This window comes from Hippocampus zosterae, chromosome 3 (genome assembly GCF_025434085.1).
Source record: "Hippocampus zosterae strain Florida chromosome 3, ASM2543408v3, whole genome shotgun sequence".
Lineage (NCBI taxonomy): Eukaryota > Metazoa > Chordata > Actinopteri > Syngnathiformes > Syngnathidae > Hippocampus > Hippocampus zosterae.
The window spans coordinates 21818471-21844148 of record NC_067453.1 but is presented as its reverse complement, the minus strand read 5'-3'; the positions used below and the strand labels follow the sequence as shown (position 1 = coordinate 21844148).

The window sequence follows — 25678 nt, the reverse complement described above, 5'->3', positions numbered from 1 at the left end:
CATGAACCAAACAATATTGATTTTGATTGTCATCTTGTCTGAATTTCTTCACATGAACGCGATATTACAGTTTATTATTTGCAAATCATTTTTGAATGTACTTCTTAAAAATGTGTTATTTGACATCAACTGTCGTTCCTCTCTGCGGTCTAACAGTAAAACACAAGGCAGGCCGCCAAAATAAAGAAAATAGTATTGGATTTCGTTGTTTTATGTTTTTTTTTTTTGCGGATGAAAGTCTAAAGTTATTTACTGATTGCGAAACGACAGTGTGTTATTTTCTCGGTTTTCATCGCGCGGGACCTTACCTTTGCCGGAACAATATCTTTTTTTCGCTACCCATACGGATGTGTTATAGTGAAACACACATTTGGAGGCATGCTGCAGCGACTTCCGACAGCATATAAACACTAATAGAATGGTGAAGAGTTTAAAATAAACATTTTGAAAATACTTTAAAAATATTTAAAGTCAGGATGGAGGTGCTGGGAGGCGAGTTTTGTAACATGTCCCAGCAGGAACTGGCGGCTCCTGTCAGCACCGTAGAGGTAAGTCGAAACACGCCGACATGTTGACACCACGAGTTCGATTCAAATATGCAAAGATGGGGTCACACGAATAGAACTTCCAAGTCGTTTTGTCTTTGGCAAGTCAAGTCAAATCCTGTTATAGGTCAAGGCTCCATTCAAATCATTTTATTAGTGCGGTCTTACCATCAGTATCTTCAGTCCCCCTAGAGAACTCAACTCAACTGTATTTATAGAGCACTTTCAAACAGCCATCGGTGCATACAAAGTGCTGTAGATGGAGCAACTAACATATACAACAGTAAAGGAACAGATCAGTAACAAATACGGTAGAAAGCACCGAACAGCAAAACCAAGAACAAATCTGAGTCAAATACCAAAGAATACAAGTGAGTTATGAGGCGGGTTTTAAAGCTGGAGGCTTGCCGAATGTTCAGTGGGAGGTCATTCCAGAGAGAGGGACCAGAAACAGAAAAGGCTTGATCTCCTCTGAGCCTCAGTTTAGTTCTTTCATTCATTCATTCATTCATTCATTCATTCATTCATTCATCTTCCGTACCGCTTGATCCTCACTAGGGTCGCGGGGGTGCTGGAGCCAATCCCAGCCGTCTCCGGGCAGTAGGCGGGGGACACCCTGAATCGGTCGCCAGCCAATCACAGGGCACACATAGACGAACAACCATCCACGCTCACACTCACAACTAGGGACAATTTAGAGTGTTCAATCAGCCTACCACGCATGTTTTTGGAATGTGGGAGGAAACCGGAGCACCCGGAGAAAACCCACGCAGGCCCGGGGAGAACATGCAAACTCCACACAGAGAGGCCGGAGCTGGAATCGAACCCGGTACCTCTGCACTGTGAAGCCACCGTGCTTACCACTGGACTACCGGGCCGCCCCCAGTTTAGTTCTTGGTACTTCTAATAATGTCTGGTCCGCAGACCTGAGGAGCAGGGCGGTGTGTAGGGGCGGATGAGCTCAGAGAGGACAGATGCGATCAAATAATTACAATATTTCACTTCTTTAACCTCTAACGTCCAAATTCGACCCTATGGGATTTAACGGTAGCATTTGAGTAGCAGAATTTATAGGGGCCAAATTTGACCCTGTGGGTTCTCCAGGGTTAAATGTCAAATATGTATTTTTTTTTCATTTTTCGTCACACTTGTACTTTTTGTAACTGCCAGCTACCCGACATGACAAAACTGTTACAAATCAAGAAAATCATGGTCAATGACCAACTTGTTTCATGTATGTCGAATTCAACAGGAAAAATGGAAGCTGTTACCTGCCTTTTTGAAGGTAAAACACACAGAACCTTCTATGTCTACCTTTTTTTTTTATATTTGAAGGACCCCCTAAGCACACGTGTATGCACACCAAACAGCATAATGCAATTTCTCCAAATCAAGTCACATAAAACAAAATTGAATTCCTGACATTTGTTTTGAAGGTGAAAGGCTTGGTGAAGCAGCACATCGACTCATTCAATTATTTCATCAACGTGGAGGTAAAACCCAAGCTAGCCATCAGTGTGTCTGAATGTATGTAAATCTGTGAGTGTGTCTGTGCGGTCGTATGTCGTGAACGACCATCGGTTAGTGTGAGTCCATAAATGTGCGTGTCCCTTAGCCTGTAATTACACGATCAACATCCCACTCCACAGATCAAGAAAATCATGAGCGCCAACGAGAAGATAACAAGTGACGCGGACCCGATGTGGTACATCAAGTAAGTCACCAGACTATTTGGACAATAGGCTACAGAGTGACAAATATTGACATTATTCAGAATGTGGACATACCAATGACCTTTTCCATGATTTGTATTCATTTAATGATCAGATTTTTAAAATGTATCTGTTAGTTAACCAAACCAGTTCACCAACCATTCCAAATTTATTAGCCAGCTCATTTCCACTCTTTGATATTTCTAGACATTGACCTCCCAAATGTTTGATCGCTACGTTCCGTTTTATGTCTCTTTATTCTTGCAGATATCTCAATATCTACATAGGTATGCCTGATGTAGAAGAGAGCTTCAACGTAACCCGGCCAGTCTCCCCTCATGAGGTAAGCCAATTTACTCTGTAAAAGTTAATACACAATATACTAATACTGTATTATTTGGGATACTGTAATTCGAAAGGCCACCACTTGCCATGTCATCTGTGACATTTTCTTTCATTACTAAAAAGAAAATTTCCCGATGTATGTAAATCCAGTCAAAAGCAGTGCCACCCTGAAAAGAAAAATAAATTGCACAATGAGATAATACACCACAATGTCATTCTATGTCTTTTCATCCTCAAATATTCTTAATATTTAACATATTGTAAACCAGAAAATATTTAATGTAAAAATGTCTATTTTTCTTGAATGTCTTTGTTCTTATGTTTTTCCATTCTCAAACTATAACTTAAAAATAATTCGCCTTTTTTTTGTTAATCAAAACTTTTATCTAAAAAATATACAGTATTTCATAAAAATTAACAAATGTATTTTTCTGATATAAATAAGCTTTAAAATAACTTGTGTTCTAGAAAAAATCTTAATATTTTTAATGTAAACTTTGAATTTACTTTTTTTTTTCTTTGTACGATTGTAGTCTCATCTATATTTTCTTTTCAGTGTGGCCGGAAAAAAAAACTCCATTTTACCAAATTTATTTTATTGACTCAGGCTTTCATAGAGTGCTCGATAGGGGCGCTATTGTCCAAAGTGAGCCTGAAGATGTGCCACATCACCACTTTTTGTAGACATCTGTCTTGCCTGGATGTGTGTGGCTCGTTGGTCTAGGGGTATGATTCTCGCTTAGGGTGCGAGAGGTCCCGGGTTCAAATCCCGGACGAGCCCTCCTTTTAACTTTTGGTGGGAATAGCAGCATGTACAGATAGATTTCAGGGCATTTGAAAACCTGTCTCAGTTGGTTTAGAAATGTTTTCTTGTTGAATTAAATATAATTTCATTTCGTTAGTCTGCATTATGAACAAAAGAGAAAGCATACCACCTATTATTTGAAAATATTCAGTGTTTTTATACAAGTCTTTCAATTTTGTTCTTTGTGCTAGTGTCGTCTCCGAGACATGACCTACTCGGCACCCATCACTGTGGACATAGAGTACACACGCGGCACTCAGAGAGTCATCCGCAATGCTCTGCCCATTGGAAGGTACCCATAAATTTTAGTCAGGGATGTCAAACTTGTTTTCATCATGGGCCACATTTTAGTTATGCGTGTCCTCAGCGGGAAAGTTATGACTGAATGTAGAAGTACCTTGAGTATTTTCTCAGATATGATCAGAGGTAGCTTGGGAAATTATTCAATTTCGCTTAGTTCATTTGAAAATGATTATTTATTAATTACAAATATGTTATCTTAAATCTTTTCTTTTTTGGGGAAATTGCCACAACACTAGTTTGTCATTTCTTGAATTTTACACCTATGTTTCAAGGGCTCCATCTGCCTCGCTGTCAGATAAATCTGAACCTCTTTCAGCAATTTTAACTTGTTAATTTGAATGTGTTTGGTCAGGATGCCCATTATGCTGCGTAGCTCCAACTGTGTCCTCACAGGAAAGACACCCTTGGAGTTCTCCAAACTCAACGAATGTCCCCTTGATCCAGGTACAGTACTTGGTGTCATTTTAACTGTTAAAACTAAGTTCAGTCTTTAAATATGTCATTGTTTATGTCACATGGGGTATGATTTTTTTTAACCCCTCTGGCAATGTAGGTGGTTATTTCATTGTAAAAGGTCAAGAGAAAGTCATTCTGATCCAGGAGCAGCTGTCCAAGAACAGGATAATTGTGGAGCAGGACAGGAAAGGTGCAGTGGGAGCCTCAGTTACCAGGTAGAGACAACAAGCAGAAAGCGTCATTACATAGCAGCTTTGCATAAAACATACGGTGAAGAAAATAACCATTCTATGCCCTGGTGAATTTGTGTATCAGTTAAAACCCCCAAAACAACAACAACAACAACAACAACCCCAAAACAAAACACAATGTACAAGTTAGAAGATGTCAAATGCATTTAATTATTGGTGTTTTTTAATGAATTTTCGACTCATGTTCTGCTATTAGTATAATCCATAAACAACAATTCAAAGGGGCATCAAAACATTTCTCAGATAAAAATAGGAGAATACTCCACATGTTACCTAGAATCAAAACATAAAAGCAGAGCCTGTTCAGTACTGTTCACTCATTGTACCTGAAATCGGCCTTCTCTTCTCAAACTCACATTTCTTCTGTTGGTGCGATACATTTGTCTTCCTTATCCCCGTTTCCTTTGTGACACCTCTCCACCTTCCTCCCAATCTATTCCAGCTCCACCCATGAGAAGAAAAGTAGAACAAACATGATTGTGAAACAAGGACGATTCTACCTGAAGCACAACACGCTGACGGAGGATGCGCCCATCGCCATTATATTCAAGGTGTGTGCACCAGGGGGTGTCGCAAGAGCACTTTCATATCACCACTGGAGGCAAGCGCACTGAAAGACTTCCCAGCCGAAGTCGTTTGAGGTCCGTCCGTCACATCAGAGTACTGCAGTTCATTTCAGTACTGTATTCCTAGCTAATTATCAACTGAAAACTGAATTTCAGAAAAGCTACCCTTATCCTAAGCTAAATAATTCTGAAGGTAAATCATTCTTTTTCCCACTCAACTGGGATAAATCCACTTTGTTTCCTTCAAATTTCAAGCAAATCCTGAGTCCCTGTGGCAAAGTAAAGTTGAGTCCCTATTATATTTAAACCAAGTCAAGTCATCACTTTGATTAACGTTGCAAATGTATCCAATCCAATCCAATACAACATTGCTGACTATATTTACACCTAGGATTGAATGAACAACTGAGAGTATAAAATAACATGTATATCCTTTATGCTAATCATTATCCATGAGGTTGAGTCTCATGAATACCAAGTTGAGTCTTTCATAAGTTTAGCTAAGCAAGTTGCAAGACCCAAAACTGGCACATCTGCTTTACAGCATTTTGTTCTTATGCTACAATGGTTGAACAGTACACACACTTTATACTTAAGTTGAAAGAAAGACTGTTAATAGTAGAAGTACTGATTCAACTCCTATACCTACATTAAGTGAAAGAAAAAAGTGACTCCGGACCGTACTGGAGTACCAAAGAAATTTTTATTTGTACTGTCACTCGTATAGATGAAGACATTTGTTGATTCAAACCCAGACCTCAAAACTGTGAAATGCTAACCGCTAGCTCAGTATGCTGCACCTTGTCTGATTTCATTCCTTTAAAATGTCAATCTGCCAGCTGGCATCATGATTAACTTCTTTGCCCGCCGAGAGCAAATCTCATGTCAACCCTGAGCGCCGACTGTCTTCCGAGCAAGGGTCATTATCTTGACGTTATCACTTTTGTGTGCTCACTTTATTTGCATGCGCTTGTCTCCCATCCTGCCTGGGGCTCTCCACGGAAATGGAATAGGTTCAACTAAATGTGTCCAGTGCGCGATGAGCGCGTCAGTTCCCACAGCCTCACATTTCCATAAGCAAATGTCACAGACAATTCCTGTGACTCCACACACACACACACACACACACACGCACACGCACACGCACACGCACACACACACACACACACACACACACACACACACACACACACACACACACACACACACACACACACACATATTTTTCTTCTTGGTTCACCTCTGCTCACTTTTTGTGGATGTAAGAAGTCCACTGTGTGTTCACCGCCACAGCGAGGTCCTGTCGACACAAATCTTTTTGTGTAATTTCCACTTTCAGTCTTCAAATGTTCTTTCACAGAGATTCCCACAGGTGCTTCAGATTCTAAAAAAGCAAAACAGAAAAGGGATGCATTTTGTTGGCTCATCAGAGGAGCTGGCAAAGGCTTCACAATTGATCTTGTCATAAATGTATTAGCCATTGATGAACACAGCTTGTGGGTGTCTTTCACTCAGGGAATGGGTGTGGAGAGTGACCAGGAAATCGTACAGATGATTGGGACAGAGGACCACGTCATGGCCAGCTTCGCCCCAAGCTTGGAGGAGTGTCAGAAAGCCCAAATATTTACACAGACCCAGGTAGCTTACTTACTGACAATCAGGTGGTATTTGAACATTTTTCCTTCCCTTTCGGTCAAATCAGCAAAGGCACACCAATCGGTACCTGACATTGTTTTCAGTTGTTGGTTTTATAGAGTTACTGCAAAGGTTTTAAATGTGTTTGAAAACGGTGTCTTAATTTGTGTTTAAAATTTTCATCTATTGAGGGTAGGTCCGGAACGTACCCCCCCATGATAAACGAGGGCTCACTGCACACCACTACAACCACAGTCAGACATGTACCGGTAGTCTGTTATCGTTTTGGCATGATTAGTTTCAAACTGCGCTCTGGAACCTGGTGGATTTTGGAGGTTTACCAAATATTATTATCGTACTACATTATAATAGACTATTTTCACAATTACACTCCGATGAGATCGCAGTTTTTTAAAAATTACCGGTAATGTTTTTGTAAGAGAATAATGACCGAGTCATTTGAGTGATGTCACTGAATGGGATGTGTCTACTGAAGAGCAGGATATCGCCTCTTGACAGAAGACCCTTAAATTTCTTTGTCACCTTCAGCCTGTTAAGTCATGTTATTTTTGACACCTGTGAATACAATTTGTTTGTGTTTTTCTAAAGATTATGTCATTAAGAGTAGCAACCCTCTTAATGAGGACGCAAATGATGCACTGATGAGGCATCATTTGCGTCCTAGCAACCATTTGCTGCCCGCACTCCTGTTTCTGCCTCCCTCATTTCTTTTCAGGGTGTTCACTGAGTCATTGTATCATGCACAATGAGACCTAAATCTATATAATTAAAGGCAGATAAGATAATATAAGATAAAATAAGATATCCTTTATTTGTCCCACACTGGGGAAATTTAGAGCCTCCAGCAGCAAGAATGTGGGTAGAAAGAAGAAAAAACAAACAAACACCGTTCAATTAAGTGCAATATAAATCCAAAATGGATAAATCGCAGCGCTATTTACAATTGTTTTTCACATTATTTAATTATTATTATTATTGTTATTATTTTTTACTCTGCAGCCTGACAGCAGTCGGTAGGAACGAGCCGTTGGTATCTCTCCTTGCAGCGCGGATGTAACAGTCTCTGGCTGAACGAGCTACCTAGTGCTGTCAGGGCGGGCTGGAGAGGGTGTGAGGGACTGTCCATCATAGCTTTTTAGCTTAGTTAGCATCCTTCTGTTGCCCACCTCCTCCAGAGTGTCAAGGGAGCAGCCTAGGACAGAACTGGCCTTCCTGACCAGTCGCTCCAGTCTCTTTCTGTCCCGGGCCGAGATGCTGCCTGACCAGCAGACAATGCCATAATGGATGGCCGAGGCCACCACCGAGTTATAGAACGTCTTAAGGAGTGACCCCTGAACCCCAAAAGACCTCAGTTTCCTGAGTAGGAAGAGTCGGCTCTGTCCTTTCCTAATCAGGGTGTCCGTGTTTGTAGACCAGTCCAGTTTGTCGTTCAGAAGAACACCAAGGTACTTGTAGGAGGTCACCCTCTCTATGTCCATACCCTGGATGTTCATCGGTGCTGGTGAGGACTTTTTCCTGCAGAAATCCACAACCAACTCCTTAGTTTTCCTAGGGTTGATCTGGAGGAGATTCTGCTGGCACCAGTCCACAAAGTCCTTTGTCAGTCCCCTGTACTCCCGATCGCCCCCCTCTGTAATGAGGCCAACAATCGCAGAGTCATCGGAGAACTTCTGAAGGTGGCAGTTTGGAGTGGCGTGTCTGAAGTCCGAGGTGTAGAGGATGAACAGGAATGGAGCCAGAACAGTCCCCTGCGGCGCTCCAGTGCTGCAGAGAAGCCTGTCCAACTCACAGCTCTGCAACCTCACGTACTGCGGCCGATTTGTGAGGTAGTCTGATCCATGCTGTGAGATGGTGGTCCACTCCGGCGTTCTGCAGTTTGCCTCCCAGTTAGTTGGGCTGGATGGTGTTGAAGGCACTGGAGAAATCAAAGAACATGATTCTCACAGTGCTCCCAGCCTTCTTCAAGTGTGACAGCACTGAGTGGAAGAGGTAGATACTGGCGTCTTCCACGCCGATGCCAGGCTGATAGGCAAACTGCAGCGGTTCCAGTGTCGGGCTCACCAGCGGTCAAAGGTGGGCGAGGACGGGTCTCTCATCAGGTGAGACGTCAGCGCCACCGGTCTGTAGCTGTTCAGCTCCTTAGGGTGGGCGGTCTTGGGCACTGGAACCAGGCACGAAGTTTTCCACAGCTGTGGAGCTTCAGGCTCAGTTTGAACATGTGCTGGACAATGTCACACAGCTGGTCAGAGCAGGTCCTGAGGAACTGATCTTGTCTGGACCTGCTGCCTTCCTCACATTCATCTTCCTCAGTTGAGGAAGCCTGACAAATAGGCCTGGGTTAGTAATAGTCTACACCAGGTTCCGACATGCGTACAAATCGGGGTCGGCTCGCACCAATGACCCTATATTGACAAATAATGATTGTCTTGATCAGAAGTCTTGTGTTATTTTCAGGCTCTGAAGTACCTTGGGAATAAAGTGCGCAGGCAGCGCATGTGGGGAGGACCCAAGAAAACCAAAATGGAGGAGGCCAGGGAACTGCTGGCGTCATTGATTCTCTCACATGTGCCTGTATGTGGAATAATGAAAAGAGTTGTGTGTGTTCTTGGTGAAGTGAGTCAGGTGCACAAAATGTAATAATTGTGTGTGTACAGGTCAAAGAATTTAACTTCAGAGCCAAGTGTATTTACCTGGCGGTGATGGTACGCAGGGTGATTCTGGCTCAAGGGGACAACAAGGTGGACGACAGAGATTACTATGGCAACAAACGTCTCGAGTTGGCCGGACAGGTACGATTCTGTACACCATTACACTTCAATGTGTTACATTATGGCTATGTTCCCACTGCAGGTCAATTCCAATTAAGATTATTATTTTTAATCTAACTCAACATTGTATTGGATGTCTTTTCAAGTCGATGTGAACAGCATAATTCAAATTTTCATTTATTTTGGGTTTTTTTGTAATCCGCCCTCTTTCGTATGTGGATATAACAAATTGTATCCGATGGTAGGTGCACACAGCTCACGGTCATCCGACCTAAACGTCATCAAAAGACGACAAACCTCACAATTGTTTGACAAAATATACACACAAAAACGGTCAGTGGCCGTCAAACAACACCCACGGTGATCTTCTCTGTTTGTATTTTGATTTTTCTTTGGTATATTGAAGATTTTAAGAGAACAATAACATTTACACAGGAATCGGTTCAAAGCTCCCCCATATCTTTTGTTTTGTTTTGTTTTCGCCTCCTTTTAATAAGACTCATTATTTTTCCCCGGCTTTGCTTTTCCCTGTTTTGTTTTCTTCACCCCCACCAACTCTGCTTGTATTGCAGCCTGCCTTTGTCAGGCGGGAGATGTGCGGTGGCACCGAAATCCCAAAGCTGCAGAACGGTGGGGATTTTTCAGCACGCTGACAATAGACGTGCCGCCTTGACTGGAGCGATTGAGCTAATCCGCAGGCTCTGATAATGTCATTATTGCTGTCTTAAGGCCTTTAATTTCCCCCCCTCCCCAACCTAGAGCAAGAGCTGGGAGGGAGTACTCTTTAAAAAGGGGCTTACTCCTACAATCTTCTCACTCTCCAATTATGCTTCCCTGACATTCAACTAATTGGCCAGGCTGTGCAACGGAAGCTTAATTTCTTGATTAATTTCAAGCCTGTTTATCGTGACGTATGCTAAGGCAAGGGCGGGGAGGAGGGAGACGGGACAGGAAACATCACTCTGGCCCATCTTGTCATTTGTTGTTTATTGTCTATAACTGTAAAATCACACAATTCAACTGACTGACATATCTGAATGCATTTGAAGCAAAACTGATGGGCACATACTTTGGCCTCTCGCAGCTTCTGTCCCTGCTCTTTGAAGACCTGTTCAAGAAGTTCAACTCTGAGCTGAAGAAGATTGCTGACCAGGTCATCCCCAAACAGAGGGCGGCGCAGTTTGATGTGGTCAAACACATGAGACAGGACCAGATCACCAATGGCATGATCAATGCCATTTCCACTGTGAGTGTTTAGGTGTTGTGGAAGTAGGGCTCAACTATTAATTACATTAAACTTGAAGACCCGAATTGTCCTTAGGTTTGAATGTGAGTGTGAATTTTTTTATGCTACAGTCGCCGTTCAATTGGCTCACGACCAGCGACAATCACTGGAGAAAATGAATGGATGTATCAAGCATGAATTCAATTGATTTTTAACCATATCCATATATTTTTCATGTCATAGGGGAATTGGTCATTGAAAAGGTTCAAGATGGACCGTCATGGTGTGACGCAGGTGTTGTCTCGCCTCTCCTACATTTCGGCTCTGGGCATGATGACCCGGATTTCCTCGCAGTTCGAGAAGACCCGCAAAGTTAGCGGGCCGCGCTCGCTGCAGCCCTCGCAGTGGGGCATGCTGTGCCCGTCCGACACACCTGAAGGCGAGGTGAGCCCGCTCATGCACTCCTCATTGGTTCTGTTGCTCCTGGTTAAGTGGTACCATGGTTTACATGCTTTTGCTTGTGGGCAAGGAAGAGTTTCTGTCGCCGATGCATGTTCTGCGTTTAATTTTAAAACACAAATTGGTGTTTTATGGGGTTGTAACAATGGCATTTCAATTAATTTTAATGGGAACGCTTGGTTTGATATACGTTATGTCTTGTCAACTTGTTGTGGTAGGCTTGCGGGCTGGTGAAGAACTTGGCTCTGATGACACACATTACCACCGACATGGAAGACAGTCCCATCATCAAGCTGGCCTTCAACCTGGGTGTGGAGGACGTCAACCTGCTGTGTGGAGAGGAGCTCTCTTACCCCAGCGTCTTCCTCGTCTTCCTCAATGGTAAAACATTCACTTCATGCGCGCGCTGAGCAATAGCATGAGATGCTCTTTTGCTCTAGACCACGCTGTGACATGAGCGATCAACGGGTGTGCCGCTGTGAATGATCCAGTTTCACTTAATTCTGGCGTCTGAAAAGGATTTTCTACAAACAAATTGTCTACATCAGCGACTTCTAGTGACAGGCTTATCAATGAAATGCCCCTCGATTAAATGGCAGAAGTAACAAACTATGCCTGCACCTGTTGCCATTCACACAACAGAATAGCTTCGTGTTCAAATACGCACAAAATGAATTTATGAATAAATTTAGACGAAATACTCATTATTTTAGGATACTTGTTGTGTCCTTTTACAAATGTAAAATAATGTGCCATGGCTCATTAAAGGTTGGGGAAACACTGCTTTAGATCACTCCAGAGCAAACTCTTAATCCTCCTTGTGAGTGCATAAGGGAAATGTTCCTTTTTCTATAATGTGTCTTTCATTTCACAGCAGTAGTTTACTGCGCTTTAATTACTCCGTGTTTGTGTGGTTACTGATAACTGTCACATGTTGTTAGCTGCTGTAGTATTTAATTAACTACAAGCAGCAGGTGTTCAAGTATGTTCGGTGTGCATACATACGCACGTGCGTGCGCGCGCGCGCGCACACACACACACACACGCACGCACACACAATCTACTCTGTTCTCCACTGACTCGCCTGTTTGATGTGATATGAAGAGAACCTCAGAATGGCTCCTTTTGCCCGCATCGTGAACCTAATGCAAATTGCAATTATGGTTACAAATGTGGACACCCCACCTCAAGCCTTTAAAATCTTATCTCATTTGACAGCATTAACCTCAAAAAGTAAATAAAGTACTGCGAGAATGCTGGCATACATGCTGCTGTTTTGCAATCTGTAAAAATGCCAATTACTTTGCTGTCAGCCATTTTATTGTTTTTGACTCAGCATACTGTAGATACCCAGTTTTTAATATCGATATTGTACTTCCATCTTTAGCTTGCCACTTATTGCACCTTACATAAATTGTAAATTTTCAGTTAGGTGACACTTTTTTGAAGCATCAGTGAAGATTTCTACTGATTGGTATTAAAAGTAAGCGTAATCCATCTAGTCCTCTATTTTGTGTAACGCATATCCTCATTTGCATCGGGGGTGAGCTGGTATCCCAAAAATTACTGGAACATTGACCAGTTGGACTCAAAAATTCCTATGCATTCTGGGTTCATCCAGAAATGTCAAACGTTTTGTGAATGTTGTACTGCGGAACATAGACGATGTATTTGATGTAATTCACTGCCCTTGTCTGCAGGAAACATTCTCGGTGTCATTCGCGACCATCCCAAGCTTGTTAGCACCTTCAGGCTGATGCGCAGGGCTGGATTCATCAACGAGTTTGTGTCCATCTCCACCAATATGGCCGACCGCTGCGTGTACATCTCATCGGATGGAGGACGCCTCTGCAGGTAGGTCAGGTCACGGGTTGAATTAACTAGAAAGTCAATGTAAAGGTCAAGTCTTCACATTTGTTCCCTTTGTAGGCCGTACATTATCGTGAAAAAGGGTCAACCCATGGTAAAAAACAAACACATTGAGGATTTGTCGCAAGGCTACAGGTAATGCCCACCATTTTTAAGATCGCAGCTGTCGCTTGGCCTTGGTTGGTGCTTGTCTGATACACATTTTTATCCACCCCAGATCCTTTGAGGACTTCCTGCATGAAGGTTTGGTGGAGTACTTGGACGTCAACGAGGAGAACGACTGTCAAATCGCCCTTTACGAGCACATGATAGACAAGTGAGTAGTGTTCACCGATTTGTTCTGAAATAACGACTGATGGAAATAACCACCGATCTTCTATTCAATTCTGCGCATGGATTACTAGACTTTTTTTGGGACGTTATGCGTGTTATGTTATACAGTTATTTCATCCCAATCGACGAAACCAAATGAAGGGCTACAGGAACAACAAAAAAGGTCCTTGTTTTGGAATAAGTACAATAAAAACAGACACCAAAAGCTCCCACTAAAAATGACTCTAAATTGATATTTTACCATTACTTTAGTTTAGATCGCATGTCACATACAGAGCTGTAGGGACGTCGCTATTCCAATATTTTGTCTTTGATACTGTAACCGCATAAAGTATCTTGATACTGGCACGGAACGATACCATGGCATAGCTGTGAATGTGGTAATGTATACATCTTAACTTTGGTTTTTATTTACCGTGTTCAAGCCTTAGACTTTGAATTAGGTATTGTGTAATTTTTACCAGCTAAAATTCACGGTACGATACTCGTACCGGTATGGTACTTGGAACACACTACATACTGTACTTGTATACATATATACATACATACATACATACATAAGCAAGAGCACTATTGTGCCAAATATAAATGCAATTCCAAAATCATCAGCATTTTATGTTTTATTGATATTTTCACCCTGTAGAGACACAACCCACTTGGAAATCGAGCCCTTCACGCTTCTGGGGGTGTGCGCCGGCCTCATTCCCTACCCCCACCACAACCAATCGCCCAGGAACACATACCAGTGCGCTATGGGCAAGCAGGCCATGGGTAAGAGCGACACATTCGAGCAAGTAATTTCAGTCGTTGGTTCAGGAAGGTTTCCAATTCCTTCTCAAACATCCCCCCTTGAGATTGGCGCCGTACCTCAAACCAGCAAAGTGGTTTCATATCACTTGAACACAATTGTAAACTACTAAATCTGCTGCTTTTCATTGGCTGTGTTTAGGGTTTTCCATTAATTCCCTTCTCCCATTATAAAATTGTTTTAAGCTGAGTATATATTACAGAATTAAGGCCAAGTATTTTATGTCCATCCGTGTTGTGATGTGGTGCTCCACTTGTGAATTTGCCTAGTGCCAAATTCAAACACATACCCAATTTTCAGCGCAATGTGGGATGGCATGCATTTTTTTAACGCAAAAAATGTTTACCCTGTTTTACAGCAAAGTGATCATACAATATTAGTGTTAGAGACAATCACAAAGTGTTCTTTCCTATCCTCACTCTAAAACAAAAACATTCTATTAGGTAATAGAATATTTTTCAAACATTTTTGTATTGATCATTCACTACTTTTTAAATGCATTTTGGGCTACATTGATGGCATTGGATAGCGGAATCCTATACACATTTCAAAAGCGCAACAAAATCACTGTATAGGGCACAACACAATCATTTAAGTGTTTTCCTGTGCCTCTCTCTCTTTTGTGTATGCTTGTGTACGTTTTTGCTTGTGAGTGTATGCGCATGGACATCAAACATGGAGCGCTTGCGTAGGTCCTCCATTGTACCGTGTGTGTGCGGAGGCCCTTTCCCTGCCAATCAGCCCGAGTATCATTAGCAATTCATTGTGTCTGCTTTGGCTGTGCTCAGGGGGGTCGGTGTGCTCAGCTGCGAAAGAGCACACCCGCAGCTCCCTGGTAACCACAACTTCCCCAAATGGCCCTGCTAACATTCGTAACCCCCGCTGCAACTCTTTCGCCCCCCATCTTTACAAAAAACACAGACTGGAACTATATTTGGCCCAATATCCTTGGCCTGCTCTGTTTTGTGTGGACAAGCCTATACATGTGCAAATCTTGCTTGTGCGGACTGGGCCTATTATCACCGGCTCTGTGCTTGTAGCCCAATTGTCAAGTAATCGCATGTGACAAATGTCAAAGACTCCCGGGGAGGCCATTAATTATGCCATAACTCAGCCAGTTCCGCCTCACTGGCGAAGTAAAACTGCACCCCCAAAAAACCCAAAATTCTTATTCAGAGTTGACTGAAATGGCCATCAAAGCAATGAGACATTTAAAAATTCAGAGGAGGTTACTAATTTATCGTGGGTGGTACCTTTCAGATTCCCGATTGCCTGTTCTGACTTTCGCAACTCATATATTGTAAGGGATTCTACCATAACACTGAGACAAAATGGCGAAAGTGTGGACCAATAGCTCTCAAAAAAAGAATTTTACTGTAAACCTGTTACATAAAACAAAAGAGAATAAAAAGCACTTCTATTGATTTTCTATCCTCATAATTTGGTGTAGTGAAAATCAGATAGCTTAATGCGAGCAGGGAAATGTGTTGGGCTAACTAGCATAATTTTTTTCGTAATTCTGAACCTTTTATGTCCAAGAAATGGCAAAATAGAAGCAGAGCATATCACAATACTCACAGACATCTATTTTGTTTTTGCTTTGTGGGTACTACATTATCTATTCTCGAGATCAGTTCAGGACCTTCCTGCTTCTTTTTATTGTTGTTAATTACACTGCATCTCTCCTAGTGGACCATAGCGCTGAAAGACATCCGTATTTGAAGTAGCTCTCCGTTAGTGCAGTGTACTCCTACGCAACATCAAGCTGCAATCAACAAAACGAATATATCTTGAAATGAGTATATCTCTGACGGTGCCAATAAAAAGTGAGCATTCCTGTCTCTAGGTACGATTGGCTACAACCAGAGGAACCGCATTGACACGCTGATGTACCTGCTGGCATACCCGCAGAGGCCTATGGTCAAAACCAAAACCATTGAGCTGATCGACTTTGAGAAGCTTCCTGCTGGTCAGAACGCTACCGTGGCCGTGATGAGCTATAGCGGCTACGACATCGAGGACGCACTTGTCCTCAATAAAGCATCGCTGGACAGAGGTGGGAGACAGTTGACAAAGGAACACCTGAAGTCCATCCTGGACAAAAATAACAGCATAATCTTTATCTAATAAGATGACAATAACATGAAATTATTATGAATGTGTTTAAATCGCTACTGAGGTTTTTTGCTTGTTTAAGTTGGTTATAACAGGTTTTGGGCTGAGCACACAATCAGAAGATAGAGAAATGCAGATGTCAGCCCGGGCCAGCACACTGGCCCCTGTGAGGACAAATACATTTTAAATCTGATTGGTTAAAGCAACCCGTCCCATTGCTAATTGGTGTTTTGAAGCCCCTGGGCAGATTGATTAGTGGCAACACATAGAGGCTGAAATCTAATTGGACAAAAAAAATCTAGACATCCTCATACATGGATTAGAAGCAATTCAGCCAAGGAAAATGCTGTGAAGTAAGGAAAATTGACTGTTGTCAAAGTATTTTAATTTCATGCGACTAAGTTTCAAATTGACATTGTAAATGTAGGTCAGTGCATTTAACTCATTCAGTACCAGCCAATTCTGGACCAAGTCTGAAAAGACATTTAAAAACGTCTTTGGGAGTGAATTAATTAATGGTACTGCTGTCCCTCATCTTCCACCAGTACTAATACCGACGCTCCCTTCAGGTTTTGGTCGTTGTCTGGTGTACAAAAACGCCAAGTGCAACCTTCGGCGTTACACCAACCAAACCTTCGATAAGGTGTTGGGCCCCATGCTTGATGCTGCCACTAGGAAGCCCATCTGGAGACACAAGGTCCTGGATGCTGATGGGATCTGCTCCCCAGGTGAATAGCTGGAGGACCGAATGTTGCCCAGCATGATTTGGTGTATTTGACTTTATTGAGCTGAGCCCTGCTGCGGAAAGCGCAAGTAATCCGCGCCCCTTCTCAAATATTTAGAATTAGAATGTTAAACGTTTTTTTTGGTTTTCCACTCAGCAGTATAATTCGATCACTTGTTTTGCATTTCCTTTAGCAAATGTGTTGTAAAGTACCAAATTAATGGACCACATTTTTGCACCATTCCATTAAAGGATGGGAAGGTAAAACAAAAAGTATGAAACAATCAAACACAAAAGTGCAAGTCAGTCAGTAACTGAACACGCTTTTGTGTGCTGTGCGACCCTGTATTTTCACACTATCCAGCGAACTGTTTATTTGTGCACCATTCCTAACCTCAGAACTGTTGTTGACGTCATAAACTGTGGACCCGTTGCAACTAGCAAGTGCGTTGAACTCTGGCAATTGTGTTCCCATGTTGCGCTGTAGGTGAGCGAGTTGAGAACAAGCAGCTGCTGGTAAACAAATCCATGCCGACCGTCACTCAGACGCCACTAGAGGGCAGCACACAGCCAGGCCAGCCTCAATACAAAGAAGTGCCCCTCAGGTGAGCTTAATCCACCCATCCGTTTGCTTATCCTTGTCAGGGTTGGAGGGAGCTGCAGCCTCTCCCAGCCGACTTCAGGCAAAACTTATACCATACCCTGGACCCTCCCTGACATTTTGTGAGTGACAGGCAGACACAATGAAATGCTCTTCCACTAGACGGCCGAGGATACAGTTTTCCCGTCTTTCCACCTGTTGCCATTCATACAAAAAATTATATATCTTTGAACTAAACAAGCCCAAATTTGATTTGAAGTTAGTCAAAGTCATTGTTTCAGTATTTATGGCGATACATTGAGAATATTAGAGAACACTAACAAAGCGCTACAATAAGCCAGCTCTCACGTTGAAAAATTCACACGAAACTAATCAGTCATGTTTCTTACGTCACTCACCCAGCAACGCCTCCTCAAGGCACACCTTCAACAAAACAGCTGTTGGTGGGATTCGACTTATCCTAACAAACAGTTACTCTTTATAAAATATTCTTTCACTGCTCTTTTCTTCCCTGCATTGATATAATTTTGTGTTATTTTTCAAAAATAAAAGCTGCTACTCACTATACCTTTTTGTGAGATTTTTTTAAGCTAAAACTTCGCTCAATGAACATTAGGAATTAAGGCGCATCACCATGCCACCACTGTGTTATTTTTATTATTTTTTTGCGATAAATATTATGTTGCCCTCTCGCTTCGCAGCTACAAGGGCTCAACAGACTCATACATTGAGAAGGTGATGATCTCGTCCAACGCCGAAGACGCCTTCCTCATCAAGATTCTTCTCAGGCAAACCAGGAGGCCCGAGATCGGGGACAAGTTCAGCAGTCGGCATGGACAGAAAGGTGAGCGAGGGGCAAGGGAAACCTGTTGTACAAGACAACTCCACAGGTTGTTGAATCCCTTGCTCCCTCCCTCGCTACTGCATGTGTCCTCATCACTCTAGAGCTCTTTTCAATTAATTGGCTCTTTGTCCTGTGCCACACTATGCAAATTTATTACACCCCAACAGTATTCTGTCCGGAAAAAAAAGTGTTTACAACCTTCATTGTTGACGACCGGAACCTCCCCTATAGAGGTGCCTCTATGATGTTTTAATCAAAAAAAGCTAACTGGCGCCGTGCATAATTTACTCTCTTCATTAAGGCGGTGGCCACAGGGCGGTCAGCTCAGAACAGGACAATGTCTCCTGTCTCGCATCGTGACGGAGAGCGCGGGGTCACCGAAGGGTTAGTCCGGGAGGGGGGATTTTGTCAAGGTGGTCACTTACTGTAGAGAAGAACTCAATACGTTTTGATGGAGAGACAATGTAAATTTTATTTTGTTGTTGTTATTGTTTAAAAAAAGCGATTTGTGATTTCAATCCTTTTTCCTTCGTTTAGAGGAAAAGCAAATGACAATGACATTATTCAGAGCATGTCCCCCCCACCCCTATTTCTGGTACATACTTTATTTCTCCTGATAACTAGCAAACTGTGTCATCCCCCCACCCCCCCCACATTAATCAACTTTCACAGATTTTTAATGAAAAAACATATATTTACAGATAATGTGAAAAGAAGTGCTACTTCTTGGGAACAAAATCTCTTTTTTTGTTCTCAATTTTTTGTATAACCTACAGTGTATATGTTTTTGTTATTTAATTAGATGTGAGTCTCCTCCAGCTTCTCATGACTGGTTCTATAAGTCCCGGTCAACAGAGCAGAATAAGTTAATTATTTACCGGTCACACACATACACACACAGCTGTAGGTTGTGTGTGTGTGTTGGATGTAGTGAGAAAGAGGGGGGGTGGTCCATTGTGCAAGCCGCCGGCATGGAGCTGTAAGTGCTGTGATGAAGGGCGCTGGACCCTCGCTGTTGTCTCGCTTTTCTCTGCTGATTTCATGCCTCTTTTATCATCCACTTTCACACAAAACAAACAACACAGAGCACGTCTGCCATGGGAACCGCTGCCCGGTCCTCACCGTTCACCTTCCCCACTATTTTACCCCGCTTTCTATATTTTTCTTCGACACGTTTACTCGCTCCCTCACCCCTTTGACTATGTTGGCCTTCCTCCCGCTCCCATTCAGACTGCAGCTTCCTGCTGCTGGACGACTTTCCAGTAAAACGCAGCGCTTGTTGCCGGTCAACATCCTGTCGCAACATCCTGCCCAACATTAGCAGTCAGTGACATGGGCAAGGCAGGCCAAAAAAGGATTTATCTATTTTTTTTTCCCACGTGCAGAGGTTTCAATATCTCCTCTCCAAACGCTCACCCTCCACTTCCTCTGAGTTGAGCTGAGGGTTGGCCATGTGTAATCCTGCTCTCACTGTCGAGTTTAAGCACCTTTTCTCCATTTCCTGCTCTGTATCTCATTCTCTGTGTTCCCGATTTTCCTTCTTTTTTTTTTCATTTTCAAATGGGCCTAAAATCTGTTTGTCCTGGCCAGGCAAGAGTACCGTGGCCCCCTCCGCAAACATTTGCACTCCCACTTAAACTCTCGTCTACGGGGCTGCTTGACGAATCATAAAGGAGAGCCCGTCTGTCCACATGAGGGAGGAAATGATCCAGCAGAAGTCCACAGTAAGAAAAAGATAGGATTGGAACTCCTGCAGTAGGTTGAATTAAAAATATGCGGCGAAAAAAAATGACAAAAATACAATAAAAACCTCAATTTTAAAAATCCGGCAAAACAAAATCCAGCAAAAACCTTGAATAGAACTCAGGTAAAAATGTAACCCAAAAAAAGGACAGAAACACAGTAAACGGATAAACATCTGACAAAAACGAAGCTGTACTATTAATGCTTTACAATAACAACAATACGTTTGTATATTTCAGGTGTCTGTGGCCTCATCGTCCCTCAAGAGGACATGCCTTTCTGTGACACAGGCATTTGTCCCGACATCATCATGAACCCACATGGCTATCCTTCCCGAATGACGGTATGCTAGTTTCAGCATCCATTACTCCTCGTTTTGCGACCACACCAACATGGTCAGTTCCAAGGTTACGAACGGTGTGTAATTAACGCATAGGAATACGTAGTCATGTGGGAATATGTGATTGCTGTGTACTTATGGCTTGCAAGTGTTTTCCGTGCAAATATTTACTCTAATTATGACCTTACTCCCATGTGAGAGAGAGAGAGTGCATGGCACATTCCAATGTACAATTTTGGGCTGTCAAGTGCTTGGTTATGCAACAGGTGGCGTAATTACCCTGAAATATAAGGACATTTGAGCTAACCACATTTTGTATTTGTGAGTCTGTCTGTTGGTATTGTTGAATAAACCTTAGGAAGTGCGTCAAACATTTTGACTCTCAACACAAAGCAAAATATTGACCAATCGATAGCTCGTAACTGGAAAAACCCGGAATTAGCCACTTGTAAGTCAAGGTGTCATTGCACTTGAATGGGAGATAGTTCAGGGGTGCCCAACCAAAGATCTACTTTTCAAGCAACAATCATCCGCGGTCGTCCCATTCCCGCACATGCACACACGCACGCATGCCATGATGTGCAACAGTCATAATGGCCCCTAACATGAACGAAACAGAAAATGGGAAACGCACTCTTGCAGCGTGTTAAGTGCATAAACTATTGTTCATACATGTACCGTTTTGAAATGCTTCTCCTGGTGCTCCAGTTACCCATTCTTCGCCAGTGCCATCGGTGAATTGCAGATAAAACGAACTTTGAATGAGAATTTTAAAAAAGAAAAAGAAAGAAAAGGAAAAGGAAAAAAACTGGTATATTGCAACAGTTGTAATCGCAAGCTGCAATTGCAGATTCCTGACCGCTAATCACTTGCGGTGATGCAGGTCGCATGACACAGTTGGTTAAAGGTCAACTCCTTTTTTATTTTATTTTTGAAATATACATTTGTTTGTGAATGTGAAACTGATAGGATGCTTATGGTGCAGTGTGCACAAACAAATAAAAATATAATAACATTAATAACGCACACACACACACAGACATATTCCCCCCCCCCCTCCCCCAATTTCCCTGTAACACCACCCACGATCGACTTGGGAACAGTTCGTGGGGGGTGGGTTGCACTCCAAGGATAGATTTAAAAAACAAATCGAAGGAAATTGTCACATAGAGAACTTTTGACACGCAAGAAAAACGACTCCAATTTGTAACAGATTTTTGTATTGAAAACCATATCTGTGCGTATCCCATTAGGGTTACAAAAGCCTCATTATCTCCTCCTGAGGTTATCATTGTCACCCAGGGCTCTAGTCCTTTTGACTGAACGACAGTATGACTGCACCGCACAAACAGATAGCCGTCGCCATGGCGACGGACGCCACCAGGGTGTTGCTTGTTTTATCAAACGTTCACAGAAAACGTTTGCAGCGTCTCTGCCTGTAAAATCAGCAGTGATCTTTACTGCTCAACTTGCTAGTGCCAGCGTGGTTGCTAGCCGCCGCCATCGCCATGGCGAGCGCTCAGCAATGTTTGGCTGCGGAGGACATCTCCGCAGAAGGAGAGTAGGTGTCGGCCTTTTATGTGGTGGGGTCAAGGGTTGTGCGGGGGCAACCTTAGCCAAATTGCCAAAATCAGTCACCCTCAGCTGGGAGTTACACGTGTTCCCTAATGCAGTGATTCCCAACCAGTGTGTTGTGGGAGATCATTTTCTCATCTTAAAATGTGTGTCTAGGCTCTGTACAGGTTCGGAAGCCCTGATCTAATGCATCTTATGGTATCATGGAGTGGAATATGAGTGACACACAGAAGCACTAATAAACACAAACTTTTTCGTGTCAGGTGGGGAAGCTTATTGAGCTGCTGGCCGGCAAGGCGGGAGTCCTGGACGGACGCTTCCACTACGGCACGGCTTTCGGGGGCAGCAAAGTGAAGGATGTGTGCGAGGACCTGATCCGCTATGGATACAACTACCAGGGAAAGGACTACGTTACCTCTGGCATCACTGGGTAAACATCACTATGAATATCACATTGCATTTTGAAATGTTGCATCTTATTAGGGCTGAACGATTTTGAAAATAAATCGATTGCGATCGATGGCAGGCGTCTTAGTTACACTGATGCTGGGTCTTATAGTGCCTTATACTGCAACATGAGTATGCCGAAAATATTTTGGCGGTTTTGGAATGACATGCAGGACAAACATAGGAACACAAAAATATTAAAGTTTGAAGTAAATTAACCATTGGGGAAAAATGTACAAAATTAGTTATTGTGCTTATTGGTTTCTTGTTCAGCAGTTTTGTGCCGCCCTTGAATGGGCTTTTATTTTTTTATCCATTTATCTATTTATGTATTTATGAAGCCATGTATTTATTTATTTATTTAGTGTGTTTGGGGTATTCGTTTTATTTATTTATTTATTTATTTGTTTGTTTATTTTCAGACCTTTGTTGTTGGGTTAGGATAGTGGACCTTTTATACCATAGGTTTAGACCATAAGTGTGAAACTCAAGCCCGGGGACCATTCATTAAAAACAAAAAGAAACTGGCTTATATTGTATCCCCTCAGTGAGCCACTGGAGGCATACATCTACTTTGGACCCGTGTATTACCAAAAACTGAAGCACATGGTCTTAGACAAGATGCACGCCCGAGCGCGTGGTCCCCGAGCCGTCCTGACCAGGTAAGCTTTTACTTCCACCGCTCTTGCGAGGCACTCTGACAAAAAACACATTTTAATTCCCCCCCCCCCCCCCCCCCCCCTCCCGGTTCGTCTTCAGGCAGCCAACAGAAGGTCGCTCTCGAGACGGAGGTTTGCGTCTGGGTGAGATGGAGCGCGATTGTTTGATCGGTTACGGCGCCAGCATGTTACTGCTGGAGCGCCTCATGATTTCCAGCGACGCCTTTGAGGTGGACGTGTGCGGGCAGTGTGGCGTTCTGGGTTATTCTGGCTGGTAAGATGCACACACGTCGGGATGCTTAAATGCACCATTAATTATAATTGTAGTGCAAGACAAATATAAGTCACATGTCGAGTAAGTTACTTGTCCATTTGGTTTTAAGACATTTGGGTTTTTATGGGGATTAGCACTGCACGTCCAAGTGGACAGGTGTCCTAGAAGGATGGTCCTAAGTCCTAAATTGTGACTCCTTTTCCCCTGTTTTAATATATTGTAAATGTTGTGGTCCTCAAGAAAATGATCCACAGCCCGGTACAGTACCGTCTTACTATTCGGTTGCTCCCCAACCTTCCACAGGTGTCACTACTGCAAGTCGTCATGTCACGTGTCGTCGCTGCGCATCCCCTACGCTTGCAAGCTGCTCTTTCAGGAGCTTCAGTCCATGAACATCATCCCCCGACTCAAGCTGTCGCGCTACAACGAATAACAGCACCAGGGAAACAGGCAAAAGCCTAACATTTCTTTTTCTTACACTTTTTTTTTTGTTCTTTGATGTGGATAATATTTCTGCAGTATGATCATAGTTTGTGTACATAAATAAACACTTGACATTATTTCTCACATGCAACTCTTGCTCTGGCTCATTTTGCCTGAATGTTGACATTCACAAGACTTTGTAAAAACCCTGTCAAATCGAAAACCATCCTATATGTTTTTTTAAAATTATTTTTTAAAATGGGATTTATACAGTGCACTAAAATATGTACTACGATTAATATTTTGTGGTTCTATGCCAGTAGTGACAGGCAGAACAATGAAATACTCTAGATGACAGATGGTAATCAACCTGTGTATCTACCTGTTGCTATCCATACAACAGAATAACAGTGTTCAACTAAACAAGTCCAGATTTCCCATTTAATCAGCCGGTTTGTGAGTAAATCCAAATGCATTCTTGTGGTGATAGTTAAAGTTATCCTTTGCTACTCGCAGCTGATCAGGACCAAGCCCTGCCGCAAATAGTCAAAATCTACAATCGAAGACTCTTTCAAAATGTATTTAAAGGCCGCAATATGGCGGCAAGGGACCACTTATCCATTTGATAGGGCTTTGACCTGTGTAGTAGAAGCTCCTTCCCTCACAAAACATTGGTAATTAGCAGTGTGATAAAGCCAATATAATAAGATGAAATCCCCATTGTCCCCCAGTTTGATTTCAGAGTTGAAATCATGAATGAAAGGACTTTGTTTGTTTTGCTTGTAGCTGATAAAAGCTCCTGTGATGATGTCATAACCTGCTTTGTATTGAGTGACATTCATGTCAAGTCGACAAAATCCCTTTTTGGACGTATGATTTCCTCCCATCAAAGCTTGAATGCCACACACACACACAATTAGGGACTTTAGCAATGAGACAAAAGGCGTGCACATCCCGTTTGTGAGCGTGCACGTGATGAGGAAGGATGCACCTGTCCTTGTTAATTGGCCGCAATTAATGACATCCTCCTTATCTGACTTTTGTGTATTTTGCCTTAATGTGCACTTTGAATGTCTTTTTGCTTGTGTGTGAGTGTGTGTGTTGCAACTTCCCAGGTGGCTTGTGGGTACAAAAAAATAAAAAAAATGTTCAGCGAAAAAGTCCTCTCTACGTTGCGGTGAGTAATTCAGCCATAATCCTCCTTTCTCCTCTTCTTCTCCTCCTTCTCCTCCTCCTCTCCTGTGGTTCCATTCATATTCTAATCACAGCTTTCCCTTCTCCAGCTCTGAGGCACTCCATCAGAGCCCCGACCAGCCTGGGGCTTTACACTTTTACCCCCCGCCCCCCTTTTTTTCACTCACTTTCTCTTCTTTTTGCCCCCCCCCTCCTTTTGTGACTGCCCCCCCCCCCCCCCCCCCCCCCGCTTGTCGCAGGCACACCAAAATAATGTTGAGGTTATAAACCCCCTGACAGGAAATCAGTAGTACTGCACTATTGCACACGTTATACTCCTAAATGACTCTGTACGTTTGTGTACATGTCCCGAATGCAATTTTTGAGTTTAGTTCATTTGATTTTGATTTGGTTTAGAACATTTAACTAGATGGTCCATGCCAGTTTATGGCTTTTTGCCTCATTTCCATGCACAGTTCAAATGGGAGGTTAAAAAAAAAGACAATGAAGAAAAGTTTAGTCAAAATGGATTAGGAGTTCATAAGCAAGTACAGTTTGGTGAATAGATGTTTTTTTGGGGGTGAGGGAGATAATAAAAAGGTCTCCTTTTTTTACAAAATGTTTTTTCAATTATTAAGAAATTAATTCTTGTCTGTTAT

The 25678-nt window shown here is 42.6% G+C and overlaps 1 protein-coding gene and 1 non-coding gene across 2 annotated transcripts; both read left to right on the top strand.

Annotated features, from left to right (window-relative positions):
- The first annotated feature begins 234 nt into the window (after positions 1-234).
- On the top strand, positions 235-23990 carry polr3b (polymerase (RNA) III (DNA directed) polypeptide B). The gene is made up of 28 exons (XM_052061572.1): positions 235-548; positions 1798-1830; positions 1982-2038; positions 2195-2259; positions 2525-2600; positions 3599-3699; positions 4063-4154; positions 4264-4381; positions 4860-4968; positions 6499-6621; positions 9094-9210; positions 9294-9428; positions 10492-10653; positions 10876-11076; positions 11310-11472; positions 12792-12945; positions 13021-13095; positions 13178-13276; positions 13937-14064; positions 15948-16157; positions 16786-16944; positions 17428-17545; positions 18243-18385; positions 20368-20471; positions 22307-22473; positions 23039-23152; positions 23250-23423; positions 23727-23990. The coding sequence occupies exons 1-28, from the start codon at positions 477-479 to the stop codon at positions 23854-23856; spliced, it is 3399 nt and encodes a 1132-aa protein (XP_051917532.1). The 5' UTR covers positions 235-476; the 3' UTR covers positions 23857-23990.
- trnap-agg (transfer RNA proline (anticodon AGG)) lies at positions 3312-3383 on the top strand. Its single transcript has one exon. It is a non-coding gene; the product is annotated as a tRNA-Pro (tRNA).
- Positions 23991-25678: the final 1688 nt, after the last annotated feature.

Coding starts and splice junctions, on each gene's coding strand:
- polr3b (XM_052061572.1), top strand. CDS start 477: ATGGAGGTGCTGGGAGGCGAGTTTTGTAACATGTCCCAGCAGGAACTG. Junction 2,039..2,194: donor ATTATTTCATCAACGTGGAG/GTAAAACCCAAG, acceptor CCCACTCCACAG/ATCAAGAAAATCATGAGCGC. Junction 20,472..22,306: donor GCTATCCTTCCCGAATGACG/GTATGCTAGTTT, acceptor TTTTCGTGTCAG/GTGGGGAAGCTTATTGAGCT.